At 54.0% G+C, this 25,207-nt stretch overlaps 1 protein-coding gene across 2 annotated transcripts in view; it reads left to right on the top strand.

The window, feature by feature from the left end:
- The window catches only part of ARHGEF17 (Rho guanine nucleotide exchange factor 17), a 60,706-nt gene extending 40,735 nt beyond the window's left edge, over nucleotides 1–19,971 (top strand). The window contains exons 3-21 of one of the 2 annotated variants that reach the window (XM_033204350.1): nucleotides 2,080–2,262; nucleotides 4,789–4,905; nucleotides 5,118–5,210; nucleotides 5,428–5,604; nucleotides 5,954–6,004; nucleotides 6,250–6,359; nucleotides 6,466–6,551; nucleotides 9,095–9,213; nucleotides 9,595–9,808; nucleotides 10,367–10,440; nucleotides 11,313–11,512; nucleotides 11,704–12,005; nucleotides 12,474–12,723; nucleotides 13,015–13,101; nucleotides 13,440–13,507; nucleotides 13,719–13,867; nucleotides 14,659–14,833; nucleotides 14,953–15,222; nucleotides 16,790–19,971. In XM_033204350.1, the coding sequence (XP_033060241.1) occupies nucleotides 2,080–2,262; nucleotides 4,789–4,905; nucleotides 5,118–5,210; nucleotides 5,428–5,604; nucleotides 5,954–6,004; nucleotides 6,250–6,359; nucleotides 6,466–6,551; nucleotides 9,095–9,213; nucleotides 9,595–9,808; nucleotides 10,367–10,440; nucleotides 11,313–11,512; nucleotides 11,704–12,005; nucleotides 12,474–12,723; nucleotides 13,015–13,101; nucleotides 13,440–13,507; nucleotides 13,719–13,867; nucleotides 14,659–14,833; nucleotides 14,953–15,222; nucleotides 16,790–16,986 (2,922 nt within the window). In that variant the 3' untranslated portion in view covers nucleotides 16,987–19,971. The remainder of the gene's footprint in view (nucleotides 1–2,079; nucleotides 2,263–4,788; nucleotides 4,906–5,117; nucleotides 5,211–5,427; nucleotides 5,605–5,953; nucleotides 6,005–6,249; nucleotides 6,360–6,465; nucleotides 6,552–9,094; nucleotides 9,214–9,594; nucleotides 9,809–10,366; nucleotides 10,441–11,312; nucleotides 11,513–11,703; nucleotides 12,006–12,473; nucleotides 12,724–13,014; nucleotides 13,102–13,439; nucleotides 13,508–13,718; nucleotides 13,868–14,658; nucleotides 14,834–14,952; nucleotides 15,223–16,789) is intronic. The other variant, XM_033204351.1, reaches the window with a different exon arrangement.
- The last annotated feature ends 5,236 nt before the right edge of the window (nucleotides 19,972–25,207 follow it).

The following is a 25,207-nucleotide window of genomic DNA, read 5'->3' on the forward strand; positions in this document are numbered from 1 at the left end:
GAAGCTAACAAACACCCCTTTCCCTGACCACCCTGACGAGCCCCCCTCCCCTTGGCACCCTGATGCTACTCCTCTTTTGTGTAGCACTCACTGTCTTCCAGCGTGCTGTGTAGTAATTTACGTATTTATTGTGCTTCTTTCCTGCCTCCCACCATTCACGTGTCAGCCCCACAGGGGGTCTGTGCAGTGAGGTGCCCAGTGCTTGCTGGGCGGACTGAGCATTGGTGAGTGAATGGGGCTTGTGCCAAGTTCTGTATTGGGCTCTCAGTCATTGTTTGCTCTTTCCTCCTGCTGTGTGCCCACTTCTGTGTGGGTGCCGGGACCCTGAGATGAGCGGTTTAGCTGCTGCTCCTGCTCCTTGTGGAGCAGCGGGCCCTGACCCAGCCCAGGAGCTGGCTCACCTGTGGATAAGAGACTGCCTGCCTATCTCCTCACCGTCATCCCGGCCTTTTCAGAATCCCCAGCCAAGAGAGAGGATTCTGCTGAGCTTTACTTTCTCAAACTTGTTTTACAAAACAAGCCAGATTTTTTAAAATGTTGAATATAAATGTTATTGCAACATCACATATGCTTTTTCAAACAACACCCTCCTGTTTCCTCAGCCTGCAGTTACAGTGTAGGGCCGGCCAGTAGAGGGCGACCTCTCCACAAGCGCACCGGCCCCTGAGCTGGGCCTTTCAAGCTAGGGGAACGTCATTGTATGTAGATTTGACGTAAAATAACGGGAGTTTTAGTCACAGACTGGCCAGCAGATCTGAAATCTGTAAAAAAGCGTTCGGAGAGTGTCATTAAGAGCCTCCAGTAACTTCCCATGTGGTCTTGTGATCTCCCACGACCCTTCCTGCTTTATCTTCACACCATTGTCGCCTTATGTTTTATTTATTTATTTATTTATTTATTTTGCCGTTCAAGCTGGAGTGCAGTGGCACAATCTCAGCTCACTGCAACCTCCACCTCCCAGGTTCAAGCAATTCTCCTGCCTCAGCCTGCCAAGTAGCTGGGACTACAGGCGCACACCACTGTGCCCTAGCTAATTTATTGTATTTTATTAGAGATGGGGTTTCACTGTGTTGCCCAGGCTGGTGGCGAACTCCTGAGCTCAGGTGATCTGCCCAGCCTCGGGCTCCCAAAGTGCTAGGATTACAGGCTTGAGCCACCGTGACCGGCCACATTTACCGCCTTTTAACTGACTACAAGATTTCCCCACATTACCCATTCTGGAACTTGTGGTCTTCACATTTTAATGTCCCTAAATCAGGATTCATTCTATAGTTGGTAGCATATCATAATTTAATTGGCAACCAGTTTTTCTTAAATATAAAATAATGGCCAGGTGCAGTAGCTCATGCCTGTAATCCCAGCACTTTGGGAGGCCAATGCAGGCGGATCACTTGAGGTCAGGAGTTCGAGACCAGCCTGGCCAACATGGTGAAACCCTGTCCCTACAAAAAATATAAAAAATTAGCCGAGTGTTGTGGCACACACCTGTAATCCCAGCTACTCAGAAGGCTGAGGCAGGAGAATCACTTGAACCCGGGAGGCGGAGGTTGCAGTGAGTTGAGATCACACCACTGCACTCCAGGCTGGGTGACAGAGCAAGACTTTGCCATAAAATAAAATATTTCTTAGATTTGATGAAATATGATCTTTTTTAAAAAATCTTTTTTAAAAAATTTGTGTGTTTCATCAGACTAGATCCTAAGCTCTATCAGGACAGGGATTGTGGTCTTTCTTATTCACTGCTGTCTCCCAATTCTTAGAGCAGTGGCTGGTATGTAGTAAGTGCTCAGTAAATCTTTGCCGAGTTAGTGGTGGGAGGTCTTTCAAGGAGCCCCATCTTGATTTCCTCATTCCAAGCTCTATTTGTTCACGCGTTAAACAAACCTCTCCTGAGCGTCCTTGCTCCCATTTTGTGCCAGGCCCTGGGCTCAGCAATGAGGGCATGAGCTTAGGTCTTCCCATCTCCCTCCTGGAGCTCTTGGTCCGGGTGATTCTGTGTGCACTCACACAGGGGCCCTGTGTAGGTGGGGTGGGGCAGCATCTCTGAGGGAGTGTGCACCGACCCTGTGGGTCCTTCAGGGCTACATGCAGCCGCTGAAGCAGCCAGAGAACTCTGTGCTCTGTGACCCTGCACTGGTGGACGAAATCTTCGACCAGATCCCCGAGCTCCTGGAGCACCACGAGCAATTCCTGGAGCAGGTTCGGCACTGCGTGCATACCTGGCATGCCCAGCAGAAGGTGGGAGCCCTGCTCGTCCAGTCGGTGAGTGGCCCCGCTGCTGCCAGCTCCCACAAGCACAGGCCCTCCTGGAAGGGGCTGGATGTGGCCATGGATCCCCACCCCCACCCACCCCACCTGGATGCTGACTCTGTTCCCAGATCTGACCACAGAACGTGGCTAGACATTGGCACTTACCCCAGCCCCTGGGTGGACTGAACTTGGACACTTCCCTACCCCAGAGCTTGGCCAGACTCTGGCACGGACTGCGACCCCAGCCAGACACTGACTCTGATCCTGGACCCTACCCTGCCCTCGGCTGGCACTGACGTGACTCTAGTCCTGACCCCAAGCTGGTGCTGACGCTGACCCAGACCTCAGATGGATGCTGGTACTGACCTCCACCCTATCTTTACTGGAACCAAAATAACTGTCCTGGTCCTGACCCTGGACTTGGGCTGGATGTTGATGCTGGCTGAGTCTTGACTTTTTCTCCATCAGATATTTTCATCATAATAGCATACCTGTCTGCTAGGCATTGATCTAAATGTGTTGTATCTATCAACAGCCCTAGTAGGAGAGTGCAGTGTTTACCCTGATTCTAAAGTTGGTGACTGAGACATGGAGAGATTGGTAACCTGATGAAAGTTACAGTTAGGAAGTGGTGGAGGACTCAACTCCAGAAAGCCCGGTTCCAGTGCCCTGGCTTCCCCTACCCCATACTGCCTCACCACAGGCCAGATCTCCACTGTACACTTGTCAAGCTCCCACAATAGTGAGTGAGACCTTAGAAAAGGTGTTGACTTCGGAATTCAAAAAGAACATCAAAAGGAAAACCAATAAGCATTTAATTAAATGCCTGTAAAACATAGCATGCCATTTTCATTCATTGTTAAATTTAGTATTTATAAGAATTTAATTACATTTGAAAAACTTCCAATTCCATTTTATTTTGCCAGAATTCCCAAGAATACACCATGACTGATAAATCATAGCCAAATGCAAACTAAATGGTTTCTCAGAGCCACATAATTTCAAAAGCAAAATTGTAAAAATTCTTCCAAAAATTTTACAAGTGAAAAATTATATCTATTTCTGTGGGATGTATGTTTCAGTATATTTGCTATGCTGTGGGATGGGGCCTTGAACCGTCTTAGAATGTCCTTGCTGACCCGGAAACTGATGGGACCAGACAGGGGTGATGGGGTCCCAGCTTGGATTGAGTGCTGATGTCTCCAGCCCATCGTCACCCTCAGTGTCAGTAAGCTCAGCCCCCTGCCTAGACCTTGATGCTGACCATGGACTGCGGCAAAGCCCTGGACCCCCAGGGAGGGGTCAGCACAGGATGCTGTGTCCCAGGGTGGGGGTGGTTGATGAGGGCTGTTTTCCTCCCTTTGCTGCTTCACGCCCTGCCCTGTTCTTTCCAGAGGCAGGAGCAGTTGGCACCTTAGAGGGACAGGACTCTGGCTGGGCACGGTGGCTCACGCCTGTAATCCCAGCACTTTGGGAGGCCGAGGCGGGCGGATCATGAGGTCAGGAGTTTGAGACCAGCCTGACCAACATGGTGAAACCCCATCTCTACTAAAAATACAAAAATTAGCCGGGAGTGGTGGCGCGTGCCTGTAATCCCAGCTACTCCGGAGGCGAGGCAGGAGAATCGCTTGAACCTGGGAGGCGGAGGTTGCAGTGAGCTGAAATCATGCCATTGCACACTCCAGCCTAGGCGACAGAGTGAGACTCCGTCTCAAAAAAAAAAAAAGAGAGAGAGAGAGACAGAACTCTCAGGGGTACACAAACATCACTAATGTGGTCACGTAGCTTATCCATGGTACAGTTGAGACAGGAACCCAGGTGTCCTGGTTCCCAGACAAGGCTTCTAACCAATAACCTCCATATTTAGTCCGCCATCAGCATCAAGCAGGTATTAGCCACCAGCTGTATGCCCTGCCCTGAGCTGGGCTTTACTGTGGGTGGGATGGGAGCACTTTTCATGGAGAGGGAGAACTTGTCCTAGGAGATCAGGAGAAGCCAGAGGCCAGCTGGAGTATCAGGCAGAGCTCTAGTCAGGGAAAGGAATACTTCCAAGAGGAGGCAGAACTGGAGCACAGCCCTGAGGCGGGGCGAGATTTGGATGAAGAAGGGCATTCCTGGGGGTGGGGGGGATCTGCATAAGCAAAGGCCAAATGACTAGAATGAGTCTGTGTCACTCAGAGAACAGGGAAAGGGAGACCTGCCTGACTTCGTGAGGTTGGAGATCTAGGGATGGAAATGCCTAGTTGGAAGTGAGAGAACCAGGTCTGAGCTCACAGGATACATTCAGGTCTACATATGTGCATACATGAACAGTCACACACAGATAATATGCACACTCGTATATCCATGTGTACACATGCACTTATGCCTAAACATGACCACACTTAGAGCCACAAGACACATGCCTGATCCCTTAGAGACTGTATCATTTCTAGTTGGAGGGAAAAGATGGTGACTCATGAATCAGTGAAAACTAGGACAGGGTGAGGTGGGGTGAGGGATACCTTGAGGGTCCCCAACCTGCCTCCTCCTCCACAGTTCTCCAAGGATGTCCTAGTAAACATCTATTCCGCCTATATTGATAACTTCCTCAATGCAAAGGATGCTGTGCGTGTGGCCAAGGAGGCGAGGCCTGCCTTTCTCAAGTTCCTAGAGGTACTGTGGGCTAGGGCAGGGGGATGGAGGTGACCCTCACTTTGGGCCAGCTTTGAGGGTCCCAGGAGCTCCCAGCATGGGCACCATAGCCCCAGCCAGTGGGCCAGCCTCTGCTCTCAGGGGGAGCTGGATGGGCCTTGCTGGGGACCTGTCCCTGGACATAGTCTCCCTGGCATGTCATTCCTCACACGGTGCCCATCCATGGGTTTCAGCAAAGCATGCGTGAGAACAAGGAGAAGCAGGCGCTGTCTGACCTCATGATCAAGCCTGTGCAGCGGATCCCGCGCTACGAGCTTCTGGTGAAGGTGGGCATGGAGCTGGGTGGGCAAGTAGGCAAGGCCTGGAAGCATGGGGGGATACAAGGAGGTCTAAGGCCCCTGCCTCGTTGAGCCTAACATCAGGGTCCCTAGGGGTCAGGTAGGAAAGTCCTCTTTGGTGTCTACCCATAGTCCCTCCTGCTCCAGTAGTCTGGGGCCCCAGGGGTAGCTAAGCAGTCAGGTCTGGTCCCCATTCCCACCCCAGGACCTCCTGAAGCATACACCTGAGGACCACCCAGACCATCCACTCCTGCTGGAGGCACAGCGGAACATCAAGCAGGTGGCTGAGCGTATCAACAAGGGTGTGCGGAGTGCTGAGGAGGCAGAGCGGCATGCCCGTGTGCTGCAGGAGATAGAGGCTCACATCGAGGGCATGGAGGATGTGCGTGCGCCCTGCCCCGCCCCACCCCACCCACATCTGTGTCCACTCGGCCTCTGTGTGCATCTGTGGCCACCTGGAATCATGGCTGTGTCCATGTCCAGAACCACAGTGTGTTTGCATCCATGTCTGCCAGCCTCTGGCCACACGTCTCCACCTGTCTGTGTTCTTCCACGTTTGTCTCTGACCTTGGGTCCCGTGACCTGGCAGTACAAGGTCGTTGAGAGGGTGGGCAGCATGCTGCTTCCATTGGCCTAGCCCATGGAGTGGGGCCGAGGGATCACTGGGATTTGTGGAGGGGATAGGGATTAACAACTGGCCTTCGAGATACTTTGTCCCTCCTGTCCCACAGCTCCAGGCCCCTCTGCGGCGGTTCCTGAGACAGGAGATGGTCGTTGAAGTGGTAAGAAGTGTCCCAGTGTCTGCCCAGCTGTCCTCACCTCCTCACTTTCTCCTCTCACCCTCTATCTGCAGCTCTCCCTGGTCTTTCACCCTGAGGGAGCCCTGGTTGAGTCTCCACTCTCTCTGGGCAGCTGGGGAAGAGCCCTCACCCTCCGTGGGTCTCAGTGTCCCCTTGGGCACTATGGGCAGGTGGGTGGGCTTCTGGATTGTGTCCACCCAGCCTAAATTCTGCCTTGGGCTCCACAGAAGGCGATCAGTGGCAAGAAGGACCGGTCTCTCTTCCTGTTCACGGACCTCATCGTCTGCACCACTCTGAAGCGAAAGTCAGGCTCCCTTCGGCGCAGCTCCATGAGCCTGTGAGTGGCTGGGGCGGGGTTTGCGTGGTGCCGGCAGGGGAGCAGTTGTCCCTCTCTGAGCCCCACTCCCCGACCCTGGCCAGAGTGCCCCATTGGCTCCCCACAGGTACACGGCAGCCAGTGTCATTGACACAGCCAGCAAGTACAAGATGCTGTGGAAGCTGCCGCTGGAAGACACAGACATCATCAAAGGTGGGTTTGATGCTAGGGGTTCTGGGTGTTAGGGTCTTCCTCTGAGAAGCCTTCCTGGAGGGTCTGAGCTCCAGCCTGTCTGGCTGCTTGTCCAGCTGCTTTTCCACTTTTGGGCCTCGCTTTCTCATCCAGTGCAAGGGGGCTGGCATGAAGGACCCAGTTGGCACCCATGGAGCCAGACACTCTGTCCATGCACACCGCCTTCCAACTGGGCAGGGACCTAGGCTGGCAGTGGGAGCTGGGTGGGGGTGGTGCACAGAGAGCAGCATCACTGTAATTAGCTATTGATTCATCTGTGCAAAATCATTTGAGCGCCTAGTATTAGATGATGTTGCACTGTCTGGTTCAGCGGTTTCACACACACGGAACAGACACTCGCTTGAGTTACTGCAAGCAAAGGGTCGATTGGAGCCATCCATGTTGTTCGGGGCTGAGACTGTTGGGAGCTGAGGCAACTTCCAGGAGCCGCTCCTCCTGTGGCGTCTGTCTTTCTTCCCTTCTTGCTGAGTTGGCCCTGTTCTCACTGCTTTTAGCTTTCTGTTTCCTCCTAACTCCTGTGATCAGACCCAGACCGGCTTCAGGCTTAGCTGGAGGGGAGCTCACCTGGAGCTTGGCCCTCAGGGTAACAGGCGGGCTTGCCCGGCCCCTTGGTGAACCCAGGCCTGCCCCACTATGTAGGAGTACCACCTGATTATTACTCTAATTGGTCCAAGTCAATAGAATGACCACCTTTAAGTTAGGTGCCCACTCCTGGTACAGTCAGCTGTGAGCAAGAATGGGGCAGGGTCATATGGAAGAAAACATGGCTGCCCAGGTGGTGAAGGTTGGGATGGAACAGTTTCTGTCAAAAGGAGTAGATTGGCTTCGTCTCTTCAGGCTGCTTTAACAAAAATACCGTAGACTGGGCAATTCATAAATAAGAGGAATGTATTGCTCACAGTTCGGGAGGCTGGGAAGGCCAGCAGAACTGCAAGGGGCCTGTGCCTCACAGAGGGTGCCTTCTGTGTGTCCTCACTTGGTGGAAGGGGTGAACAAGCTCCTTCAGGCCCCTTTATCAGGGCACAAATCTCATTTCACAGTGGTTCCCCCCTCATGACCAGGTCACCTCCCAAAGGTCCATCTCTTTTTTTTTTTTTTTTTTTTTTTTGAGACGAAGTCTCACTGTGTTGCCAAGCCGGAGTACGGTGGCGCGATCTCGGCTTACTGCAACCTCCGCCTCCCAGGTTCAAGCAATTCCCCTGCCTCAGCCTCCCGAGTAGCTAGGACTACAGGGGCGCACCACCACGCCTAGTTAATTTTTTTTTTTTTTTTGTATTTTAGTAGAGACAGGGTTTTACCACATTGGCCAGGATGGTCTCGATCTCCTGACCTCGTGGTCCTCCCACCTCAGCCTCCCAAAGTGCTAGGATTACAGGTGTGAGCCACCGTGCCCGGCCAACACACTCAGGATTCGATTTAAACTTGTGAGTGTTGCGGGGACACAAATACCAACACACTCAGGATTCGATTTAAACTTGTGAGTGTTGCGGGGACACAAATATTCAAGTAACAGCAGAGCTGTTCCCAGCCTCGACCTGGCAGGAAAGACCACTGCCATCCACCCGGCACACACTCTTCTTCTCGTAGACGTGGTGAGACAGCCTCCCTGTCTAGCGTGACTCCATCTTACAGTTACAAAGCGTGCCCTCCCCTCCTCAGCAGGCTGCCTCTCACCCCCATGGGGTTCCTGGTCACAGGGCCACTTCGGACAGGACTTGCCAGTCTCAGGATCCATGTCTTTAGTGCTGTCATGACCCGTCCAGGGACGCCTTACCATTCTGTAACCTGTGGCCCAAATACTAAATTTGTATACACCAATAACACACTCTATAAACTAGATCGGAGAAAAACAGGAAAAGAAACGCATTTAGGAAAAAGCAAAAAGAAACTTCTTTTCCCTTGATTTCAAGACACATGTGTCCTGGCCCAAGGGTGGAGGGACAGCTCCATGTATGGACCACTGGTCCACAGTGTGCATCCCAAGCCTTGGGTTGAGGGTGGCAGGGCATCTGCAGGACCAGCCACTTGGCAGTGTTCAGGTATGGGATAGGACCACAGAAATCCAGGGCACCGTGCACTGCCCCCTCCTTTGTGGGGCGATGAGTGTCTTGGTCAGCACATTTGACTGCCTGGGGCTCTGTCTGCTCTGCCCCTGCTCCCATGGCAGGCTGCAGCGCCGCAGCAGTTCCATGTCAGCTGGACCCTGTGTATCGCAGAGCCAGCCACCATTTCATACTCCGTGCTCTCGCGGGAATTCTCTGTGGGCCTGACATCCTGCATGACATGGCTCTGAATCAGGCCCAGTCCCCAGCTCTCAGGCCTGGGGTTTCTCTGGGAGCTGCGTATTAACTTTTTCCCCAAGAGTTTGGGGTTTCTGTGCTCTCAGTTTGTCAGGCCTCTCCCCAGGCCCAGCTGCAGGCTGTGCAGTGAGGGAAGGAGAGTCTGTCCCAGCCTGACCTTGTCTGTCTCTGTATCTGTCCACGGCCTTCCTCTCTCCCCGCTAGGGGCATCCCAAGCCACCAATCGGGAGAACATCCAGAAGGCCATCAGCCGCCTTGATGAAGACCTCACCACCCTGGGCCAAATGAGCAAGCTCTCTGAGAGCCTCGGTTTCCCCCACCAGGTCTGTGCCCTCTACCCAAGGCTGGGGAGCCAGGGGGTGGGAGGCTTCTGACCCTATCTCAGAGATAGACAGCCCTGACATTTGCCTGGGGGAAGAGACGTTCCTTTCCCTCATCTGAAGGCAAAAATTGCAGCCTCCCTGCATATGGGGGAAGTAACATGTTCCAGGTCTGAGGGTGGAGACATAGCTGCATCCCCATCCAAGGGTGACAGAGGGCCCATCCCCCATCTGTGAAAGGAATCCAGGCCACCTCTTGGTCTGAGGGAGGAGACAGTCCCACTTGCTGTCTGAGGAGAGAGGCAGGTCTCCACACATTCTCAAGGGCAGGCGCAGGCTGCGGTGAGATGCTGGGGCCTGAAGCCTGGGCCCTCTTCCCCACAGAGCCTGGACGACGCACTGCGGGACCTCTCAGCTGCCATGCACCGGGACCTGTCGGAGAAGCAGGCACTGTGCTACACGCTTTCCTTCCCGCCAACCAAGCTGGAGCTGTGCACCACTCGGCCCGAGGGCACCGACTCCTACATCTTTGAGTTCCCTCACCCTGATGCCCGCCTTGGTTTTGAACAGGCCTTTGATGAGGCCAAGAGGAAGCTGGGTAAGCCAAGGCACATGCTGGCCCTCTCCTCCTAGAGCCTCCAGGCAGGAGGCCAGAAGCATTTCATTCCTGAAGTCTGTCTATGACTTCAGGAGCCAGAACCACAGTGCCCTGTGCTCCGGCTCCACCTGGTGGGGAGGGGGGCTTCTGCAGTGAAACATCAGACTAAATAATAGCTGTGGCCTCCCTGACAGGGAGGGGATTCCATGGATAGGGTCTCACTGTCTGCTGGACCTGCCCCATAGTGGGCACTGATAGCCAAGACCCTCCATACCCTCCCTACACATACCCTGAGCAGGGCTAGATCAGGGAAAGCTGTTGATCATGGTTCATGGCTTAGAAGATCCATAGAGACCTCTGGGTCTAACCCCAAGACAATACACATGGGAAAAGATTGAGGCCAGGAGCGACTGCCTTATTCTAGTGTGGCTTGGATCAGGCCTCCCCCTAGAGAGACCCTGAGGGGCAGGGGAGGAAGGGGAACGGGCAGGGCCAGGACTAGGGTGAGATGGATGCTGTGCTAAGCAGGGTCTGTCTATCCCACCATCTCCACTACAGCATCCAGCAAAAGCTGTCTAGACCCTGAGTTCCTGAAGGCCATCCCCATCATGAAAACCCGCAGTGGCATGCAGGTATGTCTGCATCTGGGTCACGTGGGTGCACGTTTTCAAAGCCAGCAGGTGTTCATGAATTTTTATTTTGTGTATGACATTGTGTACATACCTTGAACATTACTATTGCTCCTTATGTCTTGGAGAATTCAGCTCTCTGTACGTGTGTGGGTGCTATATATGTATTACATGTATACATGTATATGAGTATGCCTCGTACATATGAACAAAGGCTGTATAAATGGCGGGAAGTTGCTTCATTTGTGTGCTTGTATGAGGCTGCATACATATGTACAGAGGTTACCAGCATCACATTTTTTCTATGCATGTATCCATGATTATATCCAGGGATGTGTGCGTGTACATGTAGGCATGATGCCCGTATCCCATAGGCATGAGTACATTTGATGTGTAGAGGGTCACATGGGCAAAGCACGGTGGCTTACATCTGTAATTCCAGTACTTTGTGAGGCCAAGTTAAGAGGATCACATGAACCCAAAAGTTCAAGACCAGGCTAGGCAAGACCCTATCTCTACAAAAAATTTAAAAGTTATCCATGTTTAGTGGCGTGCCCCTGTGGTCCCAGTTACGCAGGAGGCTGAGGTGGGAGGATTGCTTGAGCCCTGGAGGTCAAAGCTGCAGTGAGTCATGAACCTACCACTGCACTCCAGCCTGGGAGACAGAGCAGAAACCAAAAACCTATCGAAAAAAAAAAAAAAAAAAGTGTCCTGTGCCACGTGTATGTGTAAGTGTGTGTAGAGGGGTGTATCGGGCATCCATACACACCCATGCAGGCCTGCCTCCCTCCACTCTGTCCGGGTTTCCCAGGAGTGGGGAATGCTGGCAGCAGTTCCGCCATTCACCTTCTCCTGTCCATTGGCGCCTCCTGCAGTTCTCCTGCGCGGCTCCCACCCTGAACAGCTGCCCGGAGCCCTCGCCTGAAGTGTGGGTCTGCAACAGCGACGGCTACGTGGGCCAGGTGTGCCTGCTGAGCCTGCGCGCCGAGCCGGACGTGGAGGCCTGCATCGCCGTCTGTTCCGCCCGCATCCTCTGCATCGGGGCGGTGCCCGGGCTGCAGCGTCGCTGCCACCGGTGAGGCCTGGGCAGCGGGATGGGCTGCACCGTGGGCCTGGGAGACCCAACCCCTGTCCCAGCGCATGCTGAGGTCTCCCCAGTGTGGTTGTGGGCGGGGCCTGGCGAGTGTGGGCGGGGTCGGTGGGCGTGTCCGCTAGCGGGGCCCTGTCTGGCTCGTAGCTGCTCTCATACTCACTTTCTCCTCGCAGGGAGCCTCCTCCGTCGCTGAGGAGTCCTCCAGAGACGGCACCGGAGCCCGCCGGGCCGGAGCTGGACGTCGAGGCCGCCGCGGACGAGGAAGCCGCGACGCTCGCGGAGCCTGGGCCACAGCCCTGCCTTCACATCTCCATTGCAGGCTCGGGCTTGGAGATGACACCGGGCCTCGCCGAGGGTGACCCCCGCCCAGAGCTGGTGCCCTTTGACAGTGACTCTGACGATGAGTCTTCGCCCAGCCCCTCGGGGACGCTGCAGAGCCAGGCCAGCCGGTCCACCATCTCCTCCAGCTTTGGCAGTGAGCTTTGGCCATCTCCTCTAACTTGGCGCTGGCAGGCAGGGTGGACTGCTCAGAGAAGGGGCGAGGAGGGATCAGTGTAGGGCAAAGGCATGGCGTCAGACCTCAGGATGTTAGCACACAGAGCAATGAGGGCAGGGAATGTGACACCGAGGATTCAGAGGACAGTGGGGCAGTCAGGCGGGATCATGAAGACCCTGGAGCACTCAGCTAAGGAAGATGGGGTGGGGACCCATGGTGTGGCCACTGGGTCCAAGGGGGCCAGACGAGATCAAAGATTCTGTAGTGCTGAGCTGTCGGTGAGCAGAGCAGCAGGCTGGAGCAGATGCAGAGGCCTCGAGGATGGGGAGGAACATCTTCGAGAGGCCCTCTGGAGGGGCATGGCCAGGAGGGATGCATGGCCTAGAAAGATACCAGGTCCCAAGCCTGGCAGAGGAGGATGGAGCCAGAGACCTTTGTCTCCCTCAGATGAGGAGACCCCGAGTTCCAAGGAGGCCACAGCAGAGACCACCAGCTCAGAGGAGGAGCAGGAGCCAGGCTTCCTGCCACTGTCTGGCTCCTTTGGGCCTGGCGGTCCCTGCAGCACCAGCCCAATGGATGGGAGAGCCCTTCGCCGCTCCAGCCGCGGCTCCTTCACCCGGGGCAGCCTTGAGGACCTGCTGAGTGTCGACCCTGAGGCCTACCAGAGCTCCGTGTGGCTGGGCACTGAGGATGGCTGGTAGGGACAGGGGAGGGACTAGGGACACAGTGCCAGAACTCTGAGCTCCCTGCTCTGGAAATCATGTGGTCCCCTGGAGCTGAGGCAGGAGGGCTTTGGGTCATCCCTCAGGGGTACTGCTAACCAGGGATGTTGGTGGGTCTGACAGTCCCAGGGAGGCTGTGGGACCTCCGTACCTCGGGCAGGCACCCAGCATTGAAGACATGGTGCTGTGGGCAAAGAGGTGGAGGGATGACTCCAGGGGCTGGTGTGTCCCAAGCATTTGTCCCAGGTGCACACCCCGATCCACAGTGTCCACGTGTACCAGTCCTCCGACAGCATCCGTGACCGCAGGAACAGCATGAAGCTCCAGCACGCAGCCTCTGTGACCTGCATCTTGTAAGGCCCCAGGGTGGCCCTTCCTGTCTAGACTCTTCTCGGCCACACGTGCAGGCCTCCTTCTGTTCACCTGGGCCCCCTGCTCTACTGTCCCTCCTCTCTGTGGAGGCTGGAAGCCAGAGGCCTGACCCTAGGCTAGTTATGCCTCTTACACACTGTGTGAGCTCGGGAAAGTCACTCCCTTTTCTTAGCCTCAGGCAACCCCCACCTGGAGAACAATGGGTGGGAAGAGGTGGCCTCTTGGGAGCCATACCCATTCTATCTGTGGTTCCCCTGGTCCTGGGTGACCCACTTTGGCTGCCTGAACTCCCTTCCTCCTTCCTCTTTTCCCTACCCAGGTATCTGAATAACCAGGTGTTTGTGTCTCTAGCCAATGGAGACCTTGTGGTTTACCAAAGGGAAGCAGGTGAGTATCTGCTCTCCCCCACACCCTGCCCCTATCCCCTTACTGGTGTTGGGGCTGTCTCCTGGAGATGTGGCTTTGGGCAACTCCCAGGCCCTCTCTGGGACTTGGTGTCCTTGCTTATAAAGGGGAATGCTAACATCTCATTTCACGGGAGACTGAGGCTCAAATTTAGAAATGGAGTGAATTTCCTGTTTTTTTTACCCCACTCCAGGCCATTTCTGGGACCCCCAGAACTTCAAATCAGTGACCTTGGGCGCCCAGGGGAGCCCCATCACCAAGATGGTGTCTGTGGGTGGGCGGCTGTGGTGTGGCTGCCAGAACCGAGTCCTTGTCCTGAGCCCTGACACGCTGAAGCTGGAGGTAGCAGGGAGTGGGGGGATGGAATTGGTACCGTGGGATAAGCTGGGTCCGTGTGAGAGGAAGACGGAGACCATGGTGGGGGCATAAGCACCATCCAGCAGAGGGCTAGGGCCTTCCTCTGACCACAGAGTGACGCTGGCCAGTCCCTGTCCTCCTTCAATCCTCATTTCTTCTCTAGCTGATGAGGAATACAGTAAGTGTCCCATATATATTAGGAATCTTATTCATCCTCCTGCCCACCCTATCTCTCAACTCAGGTTTTAGGGTCCTTTGGGGATAGGACAGGAGTCCTTCCTGATGTCAACATCCATTAGCATTAGACTCTGGCATTTAGTGCTGCACATGTCACTTGCGCACATGTCAGAAGTATCCAGGGGCAATGGGTTCCCTTAATTTCCCTCTCACTTATTCCATTGTTGGCTGGGCAGGAGTCCAAAGCCCTGAGTTCAGGCCCCAGCTCTGTGACTGACTTGCTGTGTGACCTTTCCCTTCTAGGCTTCAGCTTCCCCACCTGTCCAGGGGGAAGCCAGTGACTGATTTTAAAATCCTTTAAGCATTGAAGTTCTCTGATCCTTAAATCACTCAAGTTTAATGGGGAAAGAGCACCTCCATTGTAATTCCTGAGAATTAAGTTGGGAGGCGCTGGTGAAACCAAGCTTTGAAAGGTTAATCAGACCAAGGACCAAATGCTAGTGTGAGTTGTGAGGGATGGACACTGGCGAAGCTCCAGGCTAGGGTGGGCCAAGGGAGGCAGGCCTGCCAGTGACCCATCTTCTCCCCACCTTCCCCAGCACACATTTTACGTGGGTCAGGATTCAAGCCGCAGTGTGGCTTGCATGGTGGACTCCAGCCTGGGTGTGTGGGTGACGTTGAAAGGTAGTGCCCACGTGTGTCTCTACCATCCAGACACCTTTGAGCAGCTGGCAGAAGTAGACGTTACCCCTCCTGTGCACAGGATGCTGGCAGGTACTGAGCTCAAACTACCACAGCACCCTCCTTGGAGCCTTTCTGCCCGATCGTAGAGGAGGCTGAGGCTGAGCCAGGGCCCGAATTCGGCCCCAGCTGTGGTCTGTCTTCCACCCCAGGCTCGGATGCCATCATCCGGCAGCACAAGGCTGCCTGTCTGCGAATCACAGCGCTGCTGGTGTGTGAGGAGCTGCTGTGGGTGGGCACCAGTGCTGGTGTCGTCCTCACCATGCCCACCTCGCCCAGTACTGTCAGCTGCCCACGGGCGCCACTCAGCCCCACAGGCCTTGGCCAGGGACACACCGGCCACGTCCGCTTCTTGGCCACAGTCCAGCTGCCAGATGGCTTCAACCTGCTCTGCCCAACCCCACCACCTCCCCCAGACACAGGTGGGTCAGTGCATCATACCCCAAGCCAGGGATCATGGACGTTTGGTTTAGGACTTCCCACTGTCCTGCCAGAAGAGCTTTTGAGAGGGAGGAAAAGTGTCACATAGAGCTGGAGGTGGCATATATGACAAGAAATAGGCCATGGAAGTCCCCCAAATGAAATCTAGGATAGTGTCTGTGTGTGTGTATTTGTGTGTGCACCTGCATGTGTTGTGTGTATATAGAGGTCTGGCCAGAGAAATGTCACGGGAGACAGGGAGGGAACTATAACCTAAGAGGTAGAATATGTCACAAATAGAATATGTATATAGGAAATACGTCCTGTTGTATATATTTCCTGTATACACCAGGAAATAGCACAGGACTAGAAATGATATATAGGGCAGGAAGTGGAATCAAAAAGTGATGCACAGAGCAGGAAATAGAAATAGCAACAGAAAACAACATAGAATGGCACTAGCCCAGAAAATGGACTGAGAATTAGAAAGTGAAAAGCAGGGCACCAGGCGCGGTGGCTCACACCTTTGGGAGGACGAGATGGGAGGACTGCTTGAGCCCAGGAGTTCAAGACCAGCCTGGGCAACATGGTAAGACACCATCTCTACAAAAAATACAAAAAACAGCCAGGTGTGGTGGCACACACCTGTGGTTCCAGCTGCTCAGGAGGCTGAGCTCAGGGAAGTCGAGGCTGCAGTCAGCAGAGATTGCGCCACTGCACTCCAGCCTGGGTGACAGAGTGATACCCTGTCTCAAAAAAATAAAAATAAAAATATGGCCAGGCGTGGTGGCTGACACCTGTAATCCCAGCACTTTGAGAAGTTGAAGGACGTGGATCATCTGAGGTCAGGAGTTCGAGACCAGCCTGGCCAACATGGTGAAACCCCATCTCTACTAAAAATACAAAAACTGGCGGGGTGTGGTGGCCGGCGCCTGTAATCCCAGCTACTCGGGAGGCTGAGGCAGTGAGGCAGAGGTTGCAGTGAGCCAAGAGTGTGCCATTGCCCTCCAACCTGGGCGACAAGAGCGAAATTCCGTCTCAAAAAAAAAGTGAAACATCAGGAAATGAGGTACATCAGGAGGTCACAACCAGAAAAGTTTTGCTTTGGCAGGACAAGAAATGATATTCCCAAGAGGAAGTGGCCATGGAAGTCAGGAAGCAGTAAAGCCTCGGGTCAGGAGTTGTCTGGGTTCGCAGAAGATTTAAGCTACCTGGGAAAGGGCTGTTGGAAGTAGGAGGCTTAAAATGCAAGGACATTGTGTGCGGTAATCAAGAGAGAAAGTGGCATCTTACAGGGCACTTATATTGTAAAAAGAAAATATCAAAAGTGGTGTCACCTTGGGAAGTTATGTCACTCCTGACTAGAGAATACAGATAGGACATAAGAAGTCTGGCTGCCAAGAAGTGGGCATTTCTTTCTAAATAACTTCCTAGCTAACAGAAAGTGGGATTCCCCCATAGGAAGTGTGCACATCTTCCTATCTTCTCGGGTATGGGAATTCAGGCCCCGATGGGACAGTGAGGCCTCCATTCGCCCCCAGGCTGACAGATCCTCCCCTCTGCCCCCAGGCCCCGAGAAGCTGCCGTCACTGGAGCACTGGGACTCCCCTCGGCACCGAGGCCCCGCCTCGGCCAGGCCTAAAATGCTGGTTATCAGTGGAGGTGATGGCTATGAGGACTTCCGACTCAGCAGTGGGGGCGGCAGCAGCAGTGAGACCGTGGGCCGAGACGACAGCACAAACCACCTCCTCCTGTGGAGGGTGTGACCCTGCCTGCCGTGGCCCAGGACTCGCTCGCCTACCTGCCCTCGGCCTGCTCGCCTCTTCCTAGCCCACACGCAGACTTTGACCAGGAGTGTCCGGCCAGGGGCACACATGTGTCTGCGTGGGCTCTGCCTTGTCTTCGCGGAAGCATTCCTGATAGAACACCCACTGATCAGCCAGGCCATGGCTTCTCCCGACCCTCTGGCTGCTTCGGTGCTCCCAGTCATGATCTGGTGGGGGACGTGGGCTGACCAGGACCTCTGACCCTGGAGCTTCTACCAAAGACACAGCCAGGTCTGGACTCCATGGGGGCTCGGGAGGGCCATGTGCAATATTTGAAGGGTTTTCTAGAGGGCAGCAGGAAGGCTGGGGAATTCCCCATGTACAGTATTTATGTTCCTTTTTAGATGTGTACCTTCCCAAGCACTTATTTATGCAGTGACCTGGTGACCTGGGGTGGGGGTGACTTGAGGAAATGACATGAGGAAAAGAAACCTATTCCTGCCCTGGGGACAACCCTGGGACTCTAACCAAGCCTTCCTGGAGAAACCCATGCGCCGCTGAGCCCCATTCCATTCATACAGACACATGTACGCACACTGCATGTCCAAGGCGCTAAGCATTGCCCGTTGACATAAACTTGCCAGGGCCCGCCTGATTGGGCTGCCCTCAGTCCTCTAGATCAAGATGCTGACTATTAGGGGGCAGTGATTGCCATCTGGGGACCTGCCAGGCTTTGTCATTTCCCAGTTTGTTGGTGGTGCCTTTAGTGGTTCCCTAATTTGGAAACACTGATGGCGCCTTGGACAGGGCTTTCTCTCAGGTAGGAGAAATGGGCCCATGATCTCCTCACAGTCGCCCCCAGTCCTTGGCCCTGCTTCCCTGTGTCTCATGCACTGGCACATACGGTCACCTTGGAGGGCAGACCTAGGAGCCCCTCACTCTGACCACTGAATCCATCTCCACACCCCTCCTGCCAAGGGAAGCCCCTTCAGGAAGGACCCCCCCAAAGCTGAAGGGCTGAATGTAGCCTCTTCAATAGAGAAGGCTTCCACTTGAGAGCAGCCTCTGCCTGACCCCCTGGACTGCAGGGAGCCACTCTGACCCTCAGCCCCCTCACTTCTTCAGCTAAAACTCCAAAGGTTTGGTTTCAGATGGGGTTTGTTTTGTTCTGTTTGGTTTTGGTTTTCTTTGCGGTGGGTGGGTCATCGTGTTCTTAGATTATGTTTCTCTTGCTACCAAACAGTCATGTATTAACTCTCTTTGGATGATGAAGTTTAAAGAGTCAATAAATAGAAACACCAGATGACTGCATTGGTGGCCACAGTGGCCTCCTGTCAGCAACCTCAGGGCTCAGCCTCCCTGGCCACATGGGCCTTCCGACGTCCACACACTTGAGAAGAAGAGAGGCCTTGGAGACCCAGAAGAGTGCTGGACGGCGAGGTTGCCACGATTTGCTGTGTTACCCTGGGCAGGTGTCTGGGCTGCAGTTTCCTCATCAGGAAAATAAAGGGGTTGTACTAGTCCAGTGCTTTGTAACCAGGGTTACATGGTAGAATCCTTGCAGATGACATGTAAATGTGGAAACATGATACATGAATTATTTACGTATTAATCAAGAGCTTCTGAGTCAGTGGGCCTGGACGGAGCTTGGGAATCTGAAGCTCCAGATAAAGAGCCAGGCCCCCCGTTGAGCCTGTCTACAGCTCCTCCAGGAAACAATGTTCTCCAGCAAAGCCTCACAGCTGGAGAATGCTGATGAAGGCCAAGGCCCTGCTCCAACCCTCTGAAGGCTATGGAGCAGGGGTAGAATCCAAGTCTGTCTGATTTCTGGTCTGAAGAGGTCTGTCATTAAATCAGACACAAGAACGCATAGGCCCAGCAACATGGGGCCATGCTGTGCAAGGACAAAGAGCCCTCCACACCAGAGTGCACCTGCAGAACTCGTGGCCATCACTAGAAAAGAGTACATCATGCCTCAGCTCTGCTACACGCATGAACATTTCCAGCCTAAATGACTGACTTTTCCCTGAAGGGGCATGCAAGCTCATGCTCTGCAAACTGGCAGCACACCTTTCAGGGGTCTGCTGGGTCCTCAACACCACAGGACGGATATGGACCATCTCCCTGCAGCATCATTTTACTGGGGCTATCTGGGGAGGAAGGGATTCTATTAATAAGCACAGATATATTATGGAGTAGGAGGCATCATTCATGCGGAATTTATAACGAAACAAAGCATTAGAAGGAACACAGGCTTTGAAGCTGGACAGACCTTGTTTGAGATCTTAACTTTGCCACTAACTAGCTATGTGCCTTTGGGCAAGTTGTATCCCCTCTGAGCCTCCATTTCCTCACCTGTGAAATGAGGCTGATGATCCCTTCCTGCACAGGACTGCTGCTTGGCGTGCACAGGTCTTTGGATTGCAAGGAAGAGATTCATTGTGCCTGTGAACTAGAAGAGTGCTTATTAGTGAAGACGTGAACTGGCAGCAAGGAGCTGTCGTCACAGGGCATAGTGGTCCAGACATCAGAGCTGCATCTCAGGACATCTGGCCTCTCCACTTGAGTCGCCAGTGCCTCCCACACTGCCAGTCAGTTGCTGTTCCACTGCTTTCCAGCTTCTCCTACCTCAGGGGCTCTGCCTCCTCCACTCAGAGGCCCCTGGGCAGACTTCAGTTTTAGCACAAGATACCCAAGGCCAGATCCTCACCACTTCCCCACTCAAGTGCCTCAGTAAGAATGGGCTTGGCCCAGCCCACTGTTACTTAGAGGGCCACATTCCAGGGCACTGGCCAGCCTGTGGACAGCCCAGACGCCATCAGCTGTGGGCAGGGAGGCCCTGGAATGAGTGTCAGACCCCAGGCTCCCAGCCCAGGGGAGGCTCCTGGAAGGATTAGCTCCTCTGAAGCAGTGGTTCTCAGCCTGGGATGTGCATTATAATCATGAGGGCCCAGGCCAATCCCAAAACAATTAAATCTGAACTCTGAGGGTGGGACCCAGGTGTCGTATGTTTTTTAGAAACCTTTAGTTGAAATACAACATTTATACAAAAAAGGACACAAATCATTAGTGTGCAGCGTGGTGGGTATTCATAAAGTGAACACACCCAGGTCAAGGAACAGAAAATCTCATCACCCCAGAAGCTCCCCTTAGACCTCCTTCTTGTCTACCCTTCCAGGGTAACCACCAACCCGGCTTCTGACACCATGATCTAGCTTCACCAGCCAAGGTAGAGAACTACTGCTTTAAAGGGTATGAGTATGGTTAGCCACTGGTGTGGGGGAAAGTGGGGCTTGGGTTTGATGTTAAGAGGGAACACCAGCCTGGCCAACATGGAGAAACCCCATCTCTACAAAAAATACAGAAGTTAGCCAGGCGTGGTGGCATGCATCTGTGGTCATAGCTACTTGGGAGGCTAGGGCAGAGAATTGCTTTAATCCAGGAAGCCAAGGTTGCAGTGAGCCGAGATTACACCACAGCACTGCAGCCTGGGTGACAGAGGGAGACTCTGTCTCAAAAAAAAAAAAAAAGAAACAGCTCAAACCAAGGCAAGGAGGGGTAGAGGAGCCTGGTGCAGGCCTAGGTGGATGGGGGAAGAGGAAAAGACAGGGGAGGCTAGATTGGGAGCTCCGTGAGCGTGGGATTTTGTTCTTTGCTCCATCCCCAGGCCTGCCACAGTGTGTGACACACAGTAGATGCTCAGTAAGTATTTGTTGAATTAAATGTGGAGAATTCAGGTGAGAATCAACTGTAGGTCTTGAATAAACCTGGCTTCCACTTAGTGTTTGCTGCAAGCCAGGAGCATGGATCATCTCGAATCCTCACAATGGTCCTGGGAGGTTGGTACCATTATTACCCTCCTTGTCAGGTGAGGAAACTGAGGTTCAGAGAGGTTAGATGCCTTCCTCAAGGTCACCTACCCAATAACTGATAGAACCTGGAATCTGTCTGCTCAGGTCTCTGTATCTCATGGAAGAGGATGGCCAGCCGCCTGGTGTGGCTGGAGGACAGGAGAGACAGCCTGAGCACCCAGAGCCACACATAGTCACTCCTGAGGCTGGACTAATGTTTCTTAGACCAGCCCTGGGAAGAGGATCCAGATCCCAGATGAGTGAGGAGAGTCAAAGCCAGAGGCCATCTCCTCTTCAAGGGAGTTCTCTAGGTGGTCCCTTGGGTTAGGGACAGGGGGCAGGGTTTAGCTAGACCATCTGCCTTATGGAAAAGATGAGGCACAGAGAGGGACAGGGACATACCTGAGGTCACACAGAAAGGCAACATTGAGGCTGGGGGTAGCTGGGGAGGAGAGCCCAGGCAGGAAGCTTTCCTGTAGTCAGAAAAGCCAGGAAATGACCCTTAAAGCCAGGGAAGGCAGAAGGCTAAATGAGCTGGCCTCCAGGGGCCCCGTCACACACCTCAAACCAGCCTCAGCACTGGGCTGGTCCAGAGGCCTTGGAGGGAGCAAGTCTGGCTAAGGCCTTACGTTAAACCATCTGGGCAGGGCCTGGGGAGGGGATGGGGGACCCCAGGGCCTGAACTCAAGCTCCAGCCTGGCCTCTCTGCACTGTGTGATGTCAGGCAAGTGTCTGTCCCTCCATGGACCTGGATGACCTCTGTGAGCCCTTCACATCTACTGCATGCCTGCCAAACACCAAGTCTGTGTCCCCACAGACCTTAAGCCACAGGCCAGGTTGCAGGAAGCGGCAAGGGAAGTCTATTTTAGGCCCAATTATAGCCAATAAGGAGTCCTGCCTGGCAAAGGCAAGTGAGCCGGCATCCCAAGCTGGGTCAGAGGTAGTTTGATGGGCTGGACTCGGGAGGGAGATAGTGAGCAAGCATCAGGGTAAATTGGCCAGAGTCCCTGTTGCCCAGGACAAACACTCCACCAAGGGAAGGGAGAGCAGAGGGAGCTTCTGAGCCCAGCGGCCTGGAAGAAGCTGGTGCCCCGATATGAGGTCTCAGCAGATCCTCATTACATGCTTGGATGGGTGAGTTCTCAAGAGAGGTGAAGTCACTTGCCTAAAGTCACACAGCCTGGCAATGGCAGACGTGGGACCTAACCACTACCTATGTGACACCAAAGCGTATATTCTTCCATTTTCCCCTAGATTTTCTTTCTCCAGGCTCCTTAACCTCAGATGCTTCAGCAAGTCACCTGCCTCCCTGGGCCTGGCTCACACTCCCTAGCTCTTGACCTGCTCATATTCTGGGCCCAGAGGGTAACTGGACTGCAAGTCTCACCCTGACAGTCCCCAGGGTCCCCACCAGCCCCATCGTCTGCAGTGCATGGCTCTGGATTCTTCTCTCAGACTCACCATGGGACCAGGAAGAGCCCACACCTGCCTCCCTAAGCACCAGTCAGGTGGGCAATAGAACCTGGGATGGATGGAACTGAGAGTGCTGGGCCTCCCGTGAGGGAGCCAGTGAGGCAAAGACTTGAAGTCACCAAAGACTTGACACCTCCACCCCAGTGTGATTCCAGACCCTGGACCTAAATGCAGGTTGAACCTGGTCCTGAGACCCAGACAGCCCCAGCTCAGCTTCTGGCCTGGCCCCAGGCTGAGCCCCATCCTGGCCTCCTAGCCTCAGTTTCTCCTCAGATTGAGCCCACCCTCTCCTGGAGTTAAGACACAAACACAGGACAGCAGCCCACCTTCTTAGGGTTAGGACTTGGCCCGCTGGTGGTTAGCCTAGGGTGGAGCATTGAATTTATTTTTATTTTTATTATGTTTTTTGAGACGGAGTCTCGCTCTGTCGCCCAGACGGGAGTGCAGTGGCACAATCTTGGCTCACTGCAGCCTCTGCCTCCCGGGTTCAAGTGGTTCTCCTGCCTCAGCCTCCTGAATAGGTAGGATTACAGGCGCCCGCCACCGCACCTGGTTAATTTTTCTTTCTTTGTATTTTTAGTAGAGACGGGGTTTCACCATGTTGGCCAGGCTGGTTTCGAACTCCTGACCTCAGGTGATCCTCCCACTTTGGCCTCTCCAAGTGCTGGGATTACAGGCGTGAGCCACTGCGCCTGGCTTGGAGCATTGAAATTTAAGTCTGAGTCTCCCATTTCTCCAGACTTGTACTGTATGTACTTCCTTTTGGAATTCCAGCATAGCCAGCAAGTAGAGTGGCACCCACTACCTTTGGTCCGTGACCCCAAGGCAGTCATCTACTCAGATCCCCTGCATACAGCCACACTGTGGTGGCTCTGATCCTGTGACCCAGGATCCCCACCCAAGACAGGGCCTGGCTGGGGCATGGCGCCTGTGCCCCTGCCTCCAGGTCCCCATCACAGCTCGTCCCAGTTTATTGGGACCTTGTGCTGTGTACCTACAATGAGGTGCACACATTCTCTGGGCCCACTTGCCCAGCTGTGGGCCATGTGAAGTTCAACAAGATGGTCTCTGAGGTCCCTGAGCTCAGGGATTCCAATGCTGACTCCATGGGTTCAGTCAAGATGCTGGGATTTTAGAAAACCTGTGATTCTGACAGTCCTTTGTTCTCAAGCCTGTGGTTCTCCAAGCTCCATAAAAAGCAAGTCTAAATCTTTCCTGTGGCATCCACAACTCCTTCCCTGTCTACTCACTGTGGAGCAACCCAGATGCTGGTAGACTCTCAGGGAGGGGCCCACGTCACAGTGGTTTCAGAGTCAGAGCTGCCTGCAGGAGAAGCTAGCCCATCCACCCAGCAGTAAATAATAATTAAGCTACCTCCTAACCTGGGGGTTGCAGGGGTGAGAAGTGTTTGGGCTGTGGCCCCAGGAGACCTACCCTATGGAGTTGCTGTCAGGGCAGCCAGGTAGCCCCCTCCCACAAAGAACTAAAACGACCTTCAGGCAACATGTCTGGCACCCCAGTTTTCAGATGAGGAAACTGAGTTGGGGGTAGATTTGATCAAAACCTCACAGAGAGCTGGTGGTAGAGAGGGGCCTGGACCCTCTCTAGGATGTCTGATTAATAGCCAGGGCTCCTTAACCAAAAAGCATTTCCCCATTTAGTTTATTGATTGAGACAAGGTCTCACTCTGTCACCCAGGCTGGAGTGCAGTGGCACAATCGCAGCTCACTGCAGCTTCAACTTCCTGGGCTCAGGTGATTCTCCCACATATTTTTGTAGAGACTGGGCTTCATCATGTTGCCCAGGCTGGTCTCGAACTCCTGGGCTAAGTGATCCTCCCACCTCAGCCTCCCAAAGTGCTAGGATTACAGATGTGACCACTACACCTGGCCTTCCCCATTTGGTTTATTGAGTGACACCTGAAATTGCCACCATTTGAACTCTAGAATTATGAGCTGGGGTGTAGATGGTCCCCTTACAAAGAAAACATTTCCAGGAGTGGAGGACATTCTGGCTGCTCTGGCTCTCCATAGGCTGGGATGTGGGACCCTGGGAGAATCCCTGCCCCAGCCCTGGAGGTCTCCACTGACATATGAGGGTGCTGATGTCATGATCCTGACATCAATAACCTGCAGCTCCTTATGCCCTTCCCCCACAACCTGGGCATGACCCAGGGGAATGGAAACTCATCCCCGGCTCCCCTTCTCAGGCGGTGTCCAGTTCTCTTCCTGGAATCTCCTGGACCCTGGGGACCTGACCTTTCCTGTCTCCTAGCCCCTGGGTTCAGATTCTATGATTGTTTACAACCCCACCCCCAGCCATCTATCCCCAGCAGACTTATTTACCTTCCTTTCTCCATATCTGTCATGGGCTGTGATTATCCTGACCCTAGCCAGGCCTCTGGCCCACCACTAGGCCCTCCCTGGTGTCTCAGTCTCCCATCGGCCCTACTGTCCCAGGAGGGCCGCTTGAGATCCCCTGAATAGTAAGTACTGAGAGGAGGAACGGGCCACTGAGCTGCTTCCTCCAGTCCTGGCACACCCTGTAGCACAACTCCAGGGGACACGATTCAGAGTCGGAATACAGTGTGAATAGTGGCTGGAGTTTGTGATGACTGGCGTTGGAAACTGGCAGGGTGGGATGGCTGTACTAGGGAGGGGGCACTGAGTCACCTGTCCTGCTGGAGGGAAACTAACACCCTGGCAGAGAGACGTGGTGCGGGGAGTGGGGGAGTGGAGGCAGGAGACGCCTCCTGGAGGATTTCACTAGGTCCCGAAGGATGTGCCGAAGTCCACTATGTGGGCTTCCTTTATAGACTCACCTTCACCAGGCCTTTTCACCAACTAGGTGAGGGCTTCCAGGGTTGGGCCTGGGCCTCGTCAACAAGGCAAAGTGAG

This window comes from Trachypithecus francoisi, unplaced genomic scaffold, assembly GCF_009764315.1.
Source record: "Trachypithecus francoisi isolate TF-2019V2 unplaced genomic scaffold, Tfra_2.0 Lachesis_group8, whole genome shotgun sequence".
Lineage (NCBI taxonomy): Eukaryota > Metazoa > Chordata > Mammalia > Primates > Cercopithecidae > Trachypithecus > Trachypithecus francoisi.